Here is a 13,547-nt window from a genome sequence, read left to right as displayed (position 1 = left end):
TGCGGATACGTACGCAGATATCAACATAATCGCTGGAGTTCTGAAGCTCTACCTTAGAGATCTCCCCATCCCGGTCATAACGTTTGAGTTGTACTCCAAATTCGTCCAAGCAGCAAGTAAGACCTCCCACATCAAGACCAACGTGACCAATCCCCATTATTCACAATTAATTGTGTCAACCTGCATCATGCTAATGATGACATAATAACACTTCCTCCCACAGAAATCCCCAACCCTGAATCCAGACTAGAGGCCATCCATGAGGGCCTACTGCTCCTGCCCCCAGCCCACCATGAGACCCTGCGCTTCCTGATGGCTCATTTGAAGAGGTGAGCTTCCGCACACCGGCCCTCAGTATCATGACACATAACATGATGCTGTTGTTCCGGGGCATTCCTAACAGAGCTTTCCCATGTGCCTGTCTTCCCTACAGGGTCACAATGTTCGAGAAGGACAATTTCATGAATGCTGAGAACCTGGGTATCGTGTTTGGGCCGACTTTAATGCAGCCCCCTGAGCAGAGTGCCCTGACCACCCTGAACGACATGAGACAACAGAAGTTAGTCGTGCAGCTCTTGATAGAGAATGAAGAGGTCTTGTTTTGAGGACTGGAGCCTCTTGCGCCTATTTACAAATGACTTTTATTTATTCTGTAACCGAGGAAACCAAGCCAAGCCCCGATTCTGTCTTCAAACGACATGTGAAACATGTTCATAGCTTGGTCTGATTTGAGCTTACAGCGCTTTTCTCTCATAAGCATGGCTAGAGAGTATCTGGCAAAGTAAGGTCAGAGACCACACCAGTGTTGCCGTATGAGGTACTGGGGTAAAGGTCCCAACATTCAGCAACTACTGTGAATCAAGCCACTCGTAGCATTAGCACATTACGGTGGCTTGGGTTCAATAGTGCGTTAATCAATAGGGGACCCCATATTGATTGGCTGGTCAAATGCATCATATGTATTTGTGCACACTGTGATGAGTTTGACAAGGGAATGCAGGTACAATTTGAATCCAAGATCTGTTACTTTTCAAATCTGGTTCGAGAGACAGAGAAACTGGTTCGTGGGAACACATTAAGAACTATGCGCAAAATTAAATGACAATGAAGATCATTGGTAGCTTTTAAAGCACTTTTTCTTTCGCAAAGAGTGTGGTGAATTTATTTTATTCAGATGTGTTTTTATGGTGGAATTTTTCTGCATTATGTTCTTTTGTGTAGTACTATGTACATAATGTTGGCTGTCAAGAGTGTACGTGGATTAGCCTAGCATTCATTTTCAAATGCAGTCGAAAAAGTGTACTACTGTACAAGTAAAACAGCATACCCTTCAAGGAAAATCTGTTTTTATTGTTAGTGTGTTATTCATTTTATTATTGAATGTTCTTAGCAAAGTCAGAATGGTTCATCCTTATAAATATTCATGATGGAAAAAATGGATACATGCATGCATAGACAAAATATTTTCAAAGTCAGTATACATCTGTATAATACTGTCCATGCAGGAGTTAAAGTTTGCCAACCAACTGCAGAATGCTGTATACGGTTATTCGTCCTATAACTTTTGTGGCAACAACTAAAATACCCAGCAGAATTCTCAATTGTGTCAGACTACATAGTTTGGGATATTTCTGAAACACCCAAACAGCCTGGAGCGAAAGTGGTTACCTTTAACTTCTCCAACTTTCAACCTAGTCGGAGTAATAAAGGTAGCTAACCATTGTATAATTTGATATAATTATGTGAATCCTTTTTACAAATCGATTTTATTAAAAGTATTTTTGTGATGGGTGCAATTAAGATTGTAATTTATCAAATAATGATTTATTAAAGGATGTGAAACTTCCATTTATACTATTTTGTGTCTGTCTTATTGCTCAAGTTGTTTGTATGAATAAGAGATCATTTCACCTGCCTCCCTGTGGGCGGAGCTAGACAGGTGATAAAGGCAGGTGAGGTGAGAAAATTCAGACACAAACATTGTAACCTCCTGTAAGTTATGTTAACATAAGTCTGCTTTACGAAGAGGGATACCATATAAAATTCACAGTGGATTTCATCTTTCCAAGACTACAGAAGACAGCATCAGGTCACTAGCCTGCTTTTATCAACACTGCAGTAGACGCACAGATATTATTCAATCAGTCCTGTAATAACAATATAATTAACATGAACTCATTTACTCTTACAGATAGGCTACCACAAAATCCTCACCATGGCAGCGAAATACCCTTGGTGGCGGGCATTTACTGCGAGGAAGAAGAATAACACAATGTCGACAGATGAGGAATCTGAGGGTGCCAAACTTGATGGAGAAACTGCGTCTTCCGTCGCATCCCCGGATTCTGAAAAAGGAAAATTTCACAAGGAAATTTTTGAAGAGGCAGAGTTTGAGCCTATGTTCAATGAACAGACTTGCCGACGGAACCTCAACATTTCTCGTTCGGGACGATTTAAAGAAAAAAGAAGAGTTCGAGCGGCCATTCCAGATAAAAGCAACTTTAACAATGGAAATGTCGGACTGGCTGTTGTTGCAAAATAGAATATAATGCACTATAATCACTGCCAAGTGACGAAGTGTACCTGTAGCTTTACATTTACTTGTTTAATGGGCACTTTAAAGAGTAGTTACTGCCAGTAGCGGACAATAACTCATTGTCAATGATTTAAATATGCAGTATATTCAATAGGTGGGATCAAAATGAAGGAATAGATCATCATCAACTTTTTACATATTCTAGTAATTTATTACTATATGGGCTCGTCTGAAACAATATACCACGTATTACCTTGCTTATACTTCTAGAAAGGGATCGTGCAGTACATTGTAAAAGTAAATGTACACGTTTTTATGAATTTAGTTTAGTAATTTGGTTTTACCTAAAGAACCTCTTAATATATTTAATTCTGAATTGTAGGCCTATGCAAAGTGATTAGAGTGTTTTTATTCACTACCTTGACATCTTTGTTTTGAACAGATGCTGTATGCACGTCTATCTCCCTCAAACTCTCTCTTTCACAAGCACGTACCAATTGCACACATGGTGACATTATGTTTTTGTCACACCAGACTCAGGTATATGAAGTAATCATTGTCAGTTATTAGTTTAGTTTAATAACACATCTACAGAATACTTAATTTACATGGAATTTAGGCCCTAGCCTACATCCTTTTTGTTTTACTTGATATTTAAAAGAACAGCAAAGATTCACAGTTTCTCATGTGTTTTATTCCTATTTGGCATTGCTAAACTAAAGGTTTTGACTGTATCATTTGGTTCAAGGTTGAGAACTTTCGTTTTGCTCCATGCCAAATCATCACAGAGCAATTAAAATGTCTTAACTGAGATGAACTAACGACTGAAATTCATGTGGGCGTGGATGGAATTCGTACTCAATGGCTCAATGTCAGTAGATTGATATGTAAATGTTGTGAAACACAAACAGATTGTTAATGGGCTTGTCTACTTGGGGTGTGGTGAGGAATGCTGCTGTCTTGCCATACGTACAATAGAGTAGATCACAATTAAAAAGTGTATAATGCAGTAAACAGAACGACAGTGAATGCATTTTAGATTCCTCCTCATCACTGGAAATTAGGTAGTTTCTGTAACTCAAAAAAACATGAACGTGCACTTACAAGAGTACCAGTGCCAAACTTATGTAAAACGCACAGGTGCAATTGGATTGATGACTTTTTGGGCGTAAGACAAGCAAAGCGCACCCTCTAGTGAAGAATTCTTGAAATATGTTTTTTATTTCAGTGGATGACTAACGTAGCCTAATGTTAAAAAAAGACAAGTGCAAACTTGATTTGACATCAGTCGCCATGGCAGTGACTGCACAAGTGAAACATTGATATCTTATAAATGAAGATATAAATAATAATAAATAAATAATAATAAAATAAAATATATATATAAACCTTTTATAAATAAAGGTTATCTTAGGTTGAGTTTACGAAGCCTTGTAGGCCTAAACATTTTAACATGAACGCATCTGGTTTAGTCTTACAATTATAGCCTTGAATTCTTAAACACATAATTTACCGTTTAAAGTCTGTTTCAATTATCCAGCTTTTATGACTGCAACATATTCATAATTAGTAGGCCTAATACATCTAATTTAGCTACCTGTAATTTACGTAAACATAATCATTGTGAATTTGGGGAAAATACCATACATTGTGCAATTTTCATTTCCGGACAGATAATGAAAATATCTAATAATATCTAATATATAGGTATAATATAGGCCTATGTCATTTTCCTCCTGAGCGGCAATAATTTGGTTACTTTTTATAATCGTAATCTACGAGGATGGCGGGGGGCATCACTGCTTCACTCAGTTTGCTTTAAGATTCATGAGTTGGCATGATGAATTTGCTGATCACATAAAAACGAACTAGTCGAACGAAGTCATTTAGGTTATCTTTGACTCAGTAAACCAGACCTGTAGGGATGATCAGTTTCTGCTCTCTCCAGAACACGTCTTTCAAGCACTTATCCCCTTGATTACTTCCCTGATGCCCAGAGTGAACCACTGGGTTATTATCCCCTTGGTGGCGGCTGTCGGGCGCCACACAGATCCAACCCTGTTTTAATCATCCACATTAAGACAACATTGGGTTAGTCAACAAGTTTCTGGTCTTATAAGAAAGATTAGGGTTTGGTTGAATCTCAAGAGAGGAGCATAATTGTAGTAGGGAATGATGAGGGTGAGCACAGTAGCCTACATGGTACTACACCTGGGCCCTCTTTGATTTTGCTCTTACTATTATGTTGCTTGAATACAACTGGTTGTGGGTCGCACGTGTTTTCTGATGGATAAAGTCGACTTGTTTACATGACGATTGAACAAAGTCATAATCGAGTCGTCGGAGCATGTCGTTTATCCGCAGTCACCTGGAATGAAACATGGCCCCATTACTCTGCAGTAATCCCTCGAGGTCAACATGAAGAATGTCACAATCCGAAAAAAATGGTTTGATCGGTTTGGTCGTTTTGAGGAATTCCCAGAGAAAGAGAATAACGTAAATGCGAAACTTTCAGTAGTAGTAGCATTTAATGTAAGAACTAATATAAGCATACGAGAGCAACTGTAACCTAGGGCCTAGGCTATGCATCCTTGTCCAAAAATTATGAAACACTTTCAGGATTGACAAAACTGCAACAATGCGTGAAACTTGCTTGGATTACCTAGCTAAGTAGCTACGTGGCAAGCAACTTCAGACAGCCTACTTGACAATGGCAACAAATGCTTCACTTGCTTAGATGGGAGCCTCCCCCTGTTTTACGATTGGTTTAGAATGTGTGTAAGTTGCGCCCCATTTCTAAAAGTTTACTGTTCATTGGCGCTGAGAACGATTCAGCGCTCACATGTCACAAGGCAGGGGAGGATCTTACGCGATCAAACTGCATCCGATTCACGTACGATGCTACGTAAATTACCTCCACAACCCCAATGACGAAAATGCACTGCTGCTCCAAAATGATACGCTGAGTAGCCTCAGTCTGAGATCAGCTGTAACTCGCGTCTTGTAATTACCTAGAAAAACAAGTAATGAACCACAAGAAGAGATAAACAATGGAGGGGACACTGCATAAATGGACAAATTACATAAGTGGTATGTAGACCTACGCTCCACTGGCTGTTTCAGTCTTATAGCAAGTCTTCTTAATCTAGCTAGCTTGTTAGGTAAGGGTGCTATGCTAATAAAATAAGGTTAGTGTTAGCTCACTAGTGTGAACTGTCATCTCTTTGACTACGTAGCAAGAGCAAGGCAAGGCTAACAATTAGGTGACAGACAGGGTTATTTCATACCAACACATTGGCCAGCTAGCTCGGTATACCGGTATACTACATACATACTGTACATGCTAGCTTTTGCTGAACTTGCTGAGCTCTTGCTGAACTAGCTTTGCATACTGAAAGCTAGCGTAGGTAGGCTAGGTAGAATCCAACATAGTGCTTAGGGACTGTAATTATCACTACACAGAATATAACCTAAGGCTAGCTTTTATGTTACGATGCTCAGTTGCAAACCCAAGATTATGATTTGATAGCTGATTCACCCCAATTTATGATTTTGCAAGACATCATCAAGAAATGACTGGTTGCCTCGCGAGAAGAAGTGCTAGCAAGATCCAATCGACACCGGCTTTTGAGGTGTGCTTCATTGAGTGTTTTGCTTGCAGGCTGGCAGCCTCGATGGTTTGTGCTTAAAGGAGGGACCTTGTCCTACTACGATTCTCAAGAAGATGCTTGGAAAGGATGCAAGGGCAGCATTAAAATATCAGTCTGTGAAATACAAGGTTGGTAGTTATAGGTTACCACTAAAGGGAAATGGCTATAATAAAACCATAATAAACTAGTTAATTACATTTCTTTTATAAGGAAACGAGAGACGAGAGACGAGACGAGATAAGGAAACGTGTTAGCTAACTCGTGTATTTCTCCTCCAACCATCTAATTCACATCACCGTAGTTCACCCCTCTGACTTGACCCGAGTTGACCTGACCATCCCTGGAGAACAGTACTTCTACCTCCGAGCCCTCAACACAGCAGAGAGACAGAAATGGCTGGTTGCCCTGGGAACCGCAAAAGCCTGTCTTACAGACAACAGAACCAAGAGAGAGAAAGGTGGATTTCTGTTGGATTCTGTCAAATACAGCATTTCATAGCCTGATGTGTGCACTGTTCCATATCTCCAAAAACTTAGAGGGCCAACTCCCTCTTCCTGGTCTCATTTTGTTCCCCCTCCCCCCCCCCCAGAGCTGCAGGAGAGCACAGAGGCTCTGAAAACCAAGATGTCAGAACTGCGGCTGTACTGTGACCTCCTCCTCCGGCAAGTCAACAAGATCAAGGACAGCGATGAGCCTAGGGAATCCGCCGAGGTAACCCAAGAATTAGGGAGTGGCTCGAGGAGCTAAGGAAGTCCCGGCCATGGTACATCTCTCTCCACTGCCACCGCAGTTTGTAACAGTAGGTTGTGTGAAACGTTCTCAGGCGGGCGAGGACACGGGCAACATGTTGAAGTCCACGTGCACCACCTTTCTGAAGACCCTGGAGGAGTGCATGCAGATAGCTAACCACAGCTTCACCTCTGAGCTCCCCACGCAGAGCCCCCCCGGGTCCCCCCCTGTGGCGGCCGTCAAACCGCTGAAGGTACACCCACCCAGCCACGCCCACCCAGAGATAACGTCTCCATTGAGCAGATATACTAATTCAGCGTACACTTTTCACCAAGGACACACAGACAGTGGAATGTTTGTGTGTATAACAGTATGAAGTTTAATGTAGTCATTCCGACTGAAGGCTATGCGTGCAAACACACCCCTAAATTAATTGTTTAATGCCTTAAAACGAAATGGACGTGGATAAAATGTGATGTTTTTGGTTCTTGACAGGTCAAACCTATCAACCAATCCAATCAGATCCTTGGAGGAAAGTAGGTCACGCTCTTCAAAAATTCAATACCATCCCTCGACCTGCTTTTCATACAATCCCCCCCATTAACACCTTGCTACATACAGTAACTCTCTCTCTCTCTCTCTCTCTCTCTCTCAACCCTCTTTGTTGTTGTTTTTCAGACTGGGTGACCCAATTGCAGTCTTGGACAGCACTTTAGAACCTGACAACCACAGTCTGAGCTCTGGAGCAGATAGACCAGATGAGCTGGATGGGCCTGACTCAGTCCCAGAGAGCACACAGACACACCCAACAGGTTCAAACCCCCCACGCCCCCCACCCCCCCAACACGCATGCACGTACACACACACACACAGGATACACTATGAATCTGAATAATTTCTCCTAAATTAAACACCATAAAGGAGAATACTCTGACCGACTGATGTTTAGCTTTGAAACATGTTTATATTATTTTGATCGTCTGGACTCTTTACACATAAGACCTATATTGCATTCCATAAAGGAGAACTATCCTGCAGAATTGTTGGCTAATCAGTGGTACACAGTCATGGTTAAAGTGATGCCTTTTAGAGGGTGGGACAGTGATGAATCTCCTGCTACTTTATTGCATTTGCATATATTCAATTAGTGGACCCTCATTAACTAACAAGCCAAGATGTAATTACACTACATGACAAATGTTCAACTTAGTCTGGCTGTGGACCAAGCTAAAAGTTTGGGTGCACGTCTGTGTGTGGTGTGTGTGTGGTGTATGTGTGTGTGTGGTGTGTGTGTGGTGTGTGTGTGGTGTGTGTTGTGGCCCATAGAGAACTGTCCAGCTGGTGAGGACTGCCCAATCCCTGAGGAGATATCAGAAACCCCTCTCCAGATTACCCAGAACCCCTCTGAGACGGAACCGTCCGGAGACGGGGAAGAGTTGAGGGAGGAGGTGGAGGAAGAAGAGGAAGTGAAGGATAAACAGCAAGTGGACATTACCCAGGAGAAGGAGGAAAAGAGCCATGTCCTGCTTCAGAACCAACCGGAAGCTGTCCCTGACCAGGCTGAGTCTAAGCTGGAGGAGCAACATTCCCAGGGTGCTGTGCAGCAGGAGGAGGAGGAGCAGGAGGAAGAGATAGAGCAGGTGGAAACCTTCTTCAGCACAATGAGCCACAGGTATGGCAATACGCCTCAGGAGGGTCACATTCTCTAGGTGACTCAGCGGTCCAAAATTCACATTTCGTAAACACGACTGTTAGAACGAACACAGAATCATAATTTATTTTACCAGGTGCTGGTAATGGTTGATATCATATTGTCTTTTCAAATTACGAATGGACATAAGTACCACAAGATGTCTATTACTTGAGGTTGTTTAGTATGTACTCATTCAGTATTCTGTTAATGTTGCGTCTGAAATGTTATTCATTAAGAGTACAATTACAGTGCTTGTATTTCAAGCCAAGGTCTGTTTTTTCCCCCCAAAGAACAAACCTTTAGATTAAGAAGTGAAATGACTAGAATTGAAGTCAGTCTGAAAATCACATTTGGAGAATGATGATTGTTTTACTTCAGTGTGTTCTCTCCTGATCACATGACACAGAGATGCCCTCACCTGATGTTTGGGTTTGTAAAGTATTTTTTTGGTAATCATCTTTCCTCTTTCTTTTGATTTCACCCAACTCTAAATCCCTTAAGTGTTCCTGAACACTTGGCAGAAAGTTGTCATTGCCATGATGTTCACATATGATGGCGCTTGATTATTGCTCATGAGGAATTCACCGTCGCTGTGTAGCAAGACTGTTGCTGTGTAGCAGTGTGTGGTTGCAGTATTGAAGAAGTGTAGATGCAGTATTGAAGCACAAGATTCAGTAACGTTGTTATTTAGGCAGCCAGACGCCACGAAACAGAAAAGCACATTCTAGATAGTTCCCATATCACATAGGAGTTTCCATTCCAGTTAACAGCAACTGTATTCAGCTTCATTTAGAATTCGATTCTAGAACAATCCCTTCCATCACTGACACAACTGCATGCACTTTGGTGGATCCTTTCTATGTTGGTCTTGGTTTTGATTGTATTTATTTATTTATGCTTGATTCATTGGCTCAAATAAAAGTTTGAAATGCTGGCAACATTCTCTAATATATTCTTTTGTTTGAATCTGTTTCAATTTTTAGATTTAGTGATATAAGACTGGACGACGACTGTGGTATCCCCACTCAAGATTTTTTGGACTCTTGCTATGCGATAGTGCCTGTGTTAGGTAGGACAGTCACACTCAGTCTCTCTCCTCACCTGCCTGCCTCATCTTCCCGTTTCTTCTGTTGCCCGATGTTCAATATTGACGTCACTCGCCATCTTTAATGAGGCTGGTGGAAAGCCATTCTAAAACGCCGTCGTGGTCACCCCCCCACCCCCACCCCCCCCCCACCCCCACCCCCCACCCCCACCCCCCCCCCCACCCCCACCCCCCCCCACCCCCACCCCCACCCCCCCCCACCCCCACCCCCCCCCCCATGCGCCTCCGTTCCTGTCTCTGCCTGGTCTCGTCGAGTCTTTTGTTCCGTCTCTCCCACAAGCATCCCTGCATGTCATCACTCTTTCACTTCTTCTATGAGGCTTTCTTTATGCGTTTACTAATTGACTGAATGGCCTTTGAGGTATGCAGGTGTGCGTGTGCGTGTGGGGAGGGTTGCATGCTAAACTGTGGTCACCTGTCAGCGCTTTTGTTTTCATACCAAACAAAGAAGTATGACTCGTCATTTTGCCACACGTCATGTCAACGTGACAGCTGTGGTGCGTATGGAAGGACTCACTCTTCACATCGTATCCCCCTGTCACCTGTCCTAACACGAGGGGTCTGCTCTCAACAGGACCTTCCTCTGCCTTTTCCTCACTGGCTGACCATATGCTCATATGTCATAGTTCACTGTGCCTGGTTGCATGTGGTACTTATTTGTGGTCCGGGTGGAGGTAAGCGAATCGGGTTCTGAAATTATTGTCAATGCTCAATGGTTTGGTGGGAGTAGAACCACAGTGGGCCAGCTGCTAAATGATCAACATGCTCAATGACAAAGGAACTCTCTCTCCTCAGACAAGCTGGGGTCCACAGTGTTTGCTCCGGTTAAAATGGATTTTGTAGGAAACATCAAGGTGAGTGAGAAGGTTTGGGAAGATGTGACTGCACATATGCTTGTTGCTTGTGATAAAAGAGTTATATTTATAGAACCTATAATAGTCTCACTGATGTTGCCATTCTTAGTAATACTCAATATGACCACATGGGGGCGCCTTATGCCCCTGTTTTTATGTCAGGAAGCCTCGAGTCTTGAATGCTCGCAGTGCAAACAGATGACCACATCTTAATTGTTCATGGCCTGAAGGCTAAAACTCAGTTGTCTGTACTGGTATAACGTACAGGAAAGATTCACAACTAACGTATAATCCTTTTAGTATACACTCCACATGTGCGAAACCCTCACAGTTTACTGTACAGTACATCACAGAACAGAATCCCCAGCTCCTTCTCATCACCCGTGTCCCCACACCCCGTGTGCCGTGGCTGTTTAGAAAATCCACCAGAAGCTGGTGTCCGACCCTGGGAGCTTCCCCACGCTGCAGAGCATCGTTCTGCACGAGGTCCAGGCGGGCGTGGCCCAGGTCCGCAACTCGGCCACGGAGGCTCTGCTGTGGCTCCGACGAGGCCTCAGCTTCCTCAAGGAGTTCCTGTCCGAGGTCAACGCCGGGGCGCGCGACATCCAGGGGGCACTCAGTGAGTCGGCTGTCCGTCTAACACACATATACACCTACACATATACATCTATATAAACCCCTCAAAAAAAGTTTGGAAACGTTATTTTGGTTGATTTTTCCTCCCCTTCAATAATACCAATTGGTATTGTATTTGTAAGGATCGTGCATTCGTGGAACGAGCAACACAACTAACTGTGTGGGTAGCGGTCCCAAAAAATGTGCCAAAATCCCCTGCAATATTTTTCTGTTGGTGTTCACTCTTGTTTTGAGTTGCTTGGTGGATTGGATAATTGCACTCTCCCACAGTAATAAGGAAAAAACGACACATATTGGCCATTTTGACGGTTTATTCATTTTACACTGTCAGGGACCTCAGTAGCGTGTGGAAGATCCATACACAGCCACAACAGCTTGGCACCTCCTCATGCTGGTCACCAGCCTGGTCACACACTGCTGTGGGATGGTATCCCATTCCTCAACTAGGATTTGTCACAAGTCAGCCAACATGTTTGTGTTGCACACATACAGCATGCCCAAGCTGATCCCACTTGAAGCTCAAAACGAGAGTGAAGACCAACAGAAGAATATTGAAGGGGATTTTGGCAAATTATTTTGGGCTGCTACCCACACGGTTAGCTGTCATATATATTAGGGCTGTGAAAAATAACGCGTTAACGCGTTATGATTAAATTACAGGATTAATTCGTTATTTTTGTTTAACGCATTTAACGTAATATTACCACAATTCCACCCAATCTGCAACTTCTGGATGAGAAGTTCGCGTTCCAAAAAAACTAAGATGGAACATCCAATAAAACCAAAGTGGTATGCACACTGCGGCAGGGCTCCAGACTGCGACCAAATGGTCGTATTTTGCGACCAGTTTTTGAGACAGTGCGAGCATTTTTTACAAGCACTCGCGCATGTGCGACCTACACATTTTGAATTCATTGGGTGTGCACAATGTCAGCACACGTTAGCAACAACACATAGATACGACGTTCTAGTAAGACAGCGATATCAGCTTTCCTTCTGCATTAGTACCGTATAGCTAAAGTTAAAGTCTAGGAAAGTTGAGGCTATTTTTCGCTAGGTACCTATACCTAGCTAAAAGTCTTGGAGAGCTGGACCAAAGAAGTCCACAGAACCTGTACCTGTTCCAAATGACAAAAAAAGACTTTTCTCCTCCTCAGACAGCGCCTATGGGAAGACGCTGCGACGGTACCATGGATGGGTGGTCCGGGGTGTGTTTGCGGTGAGTACCACCGCCCTCACCCTTGCGTTCACACTGTGACCCGGCCCCTCTTGTCTGTGAGTGTGTGTCCCCCCCCCCCCTGACCGCTCGTGCCTCCTGTGTCCAGCTGGCCCTGAGAGCCGCCCCGTCTCACGCCGGCTTCGCCGCCGCCCTGGTGTCCAGAGCGGGCGACGAGCTGAAGGACGGCTTTGCGCTGGGCATGCGCCGAGACCTGGGGGTGTACCTGCCTGCCATGGAGAAGCAGCTGTCCATCCTGGACGCCCTGTACAGCGAGTACAGTCTGGAGTCAGACGAGGTTGTGTGACCCCCCCCCGCACCCCCCCTACCATCCCCACCCCTTCCCAAACTCGGTCACAGGCGGAGAGAGGCCCCACGCCCGGAAAGAGCCTCACCCTGAAGGAGAGGCCGGGTCGGAGACCGGAGGTCGCGGGGTGCGCTCGCCGTAGGCCTCACCCAGTGCTGGCGGACACGTCCAGCCTGACAAACTGGATCTGTGACGCACAGCTGCACTGGAATGACAGTGTCCAGCTGTGGTGTCAGAGGAAGGTTTAGACTCTGAGAGTCGTTTCAGATCCAGAAGCGGCAACCCTGAGAGGTTTAAACAGGCTTTTTACACATTAAACCGAAAGACCGCCTGGTTAGTCATGTGGTTTGGTTTTTGGACCCTGGTTGAGTCATTCCATCCAAGGGCTTTCTGGAAGAATACACTATTATGCAAACTCTAACATAGGAGTTTTAACTGGTATTGTCTTTTTCTGTCTATGATTGTGTCTCTGAGGTTACTGTGTTGTATGGTATGTGAAGGTTGGGGTCTTCCTCCGGCAATGATTCATTGATGAAGATATTCATGTTAACTCTAGCCAATGAGAAGGTATAAACGTTTTTCTGTTTTCTGTCTTTTAAAATTATTTTTAAAACCATAAACAAAAACACACAGACAGTATGAGCCAAAATGTGTTTTTGTCCAGAGACCATACTTCCTTTTCTACTTTCCAACATGCGGCAGCATTGTAGTATTGTTTATTGGTTTTGTTTCTTATTAGTTCAGCACTGACATTTAAAAAAAAAACTTTTTTAAGTTCCGGGTTGCCAACTGCACATGTTCCGTTTTTTTCGGTCAAGACA

The 13,547-nt window shown here is 43.6% G+C and overlaps 2 protein-coding genes across 2 annotated transcripts in view; both read left to right on the top strand.

Moving 5' to 3' along the window:
* chn2 (chimerin 2) overlaps positions 1-1,852 on the top strand; it is a 20,504-nt gene extending 18,652 nt beyond the window's left edge. The window contains exons 11-13 of the mRNA XM_084703139.1: positions 1-116; positions 224-329; positions 434-1,852. The exon at positions 1-116 is cut by the window's left edge and continues 22 nt beyond it. Coding sequence (XP_084559265.1) covers positions 1-116; positions 224-329; positions 434-605 — 394 coding nt within the window. The 3' untranslated portion in view covers positions 606-1,852. The remainder of the gene's footprint in view (positions 117-223; positions 330-433) is intronic.
* Positions 1,853-5,451: 3,599 nt separating this feature from the next.
* Positions 5,452-13,362, top strand: plekha8 (pleckstrin homology domain containing, family A (phosphoinositide binding specific) member 8). The gene is made up of 13 exons (XM_084703126.1): positions 5,452-5,626; positions 6,198-6,314; positions 6,488-6,643; positions 6,776-6,897; positions 7,010-7,168; positions 7,411-7,451; positions 7,594-7,727; positions 8,242-8,587; positions 9,592-9,677; positions 10,509-10,567; positions 10,985-11,186; positions 12,361-12,422; positions 12,529-13,362. The coding sequence occupies exons 1-13, from the start codon at positions 5,587-5,589 to the stop codon at positions 12,724-12,726; spliced, it is 1,722 nt and encodes a 573-aa protein (XP_084559252.1). The 5' UTR covers positions 5,452-5,586; the 3' UTR covers positions 12,727-13,362.
* The last annotated feature ends 185 nt before the right edge of the window (positions 13,363-13,547 follow it).

This window comes from Hypomesus nipponensis, chromosome 2, assembly GCF_054491055.1.
Source record: "Hypomesus nipponensis isolate SF chromosome 2, ASM5449105v1, whole genome shotgun sequence".
Lineage (NCBI taxonomy): Eukaryota > Metazoa > Chordata > Actinopteri > Osmeriformes > Osmeridae > Hypomesus > Hypomesus nipponensis.
Note: the sequence above shows the minus strand (reverse complement) of the source record. Positions and strands in the feature narration are given on the sequence as shown.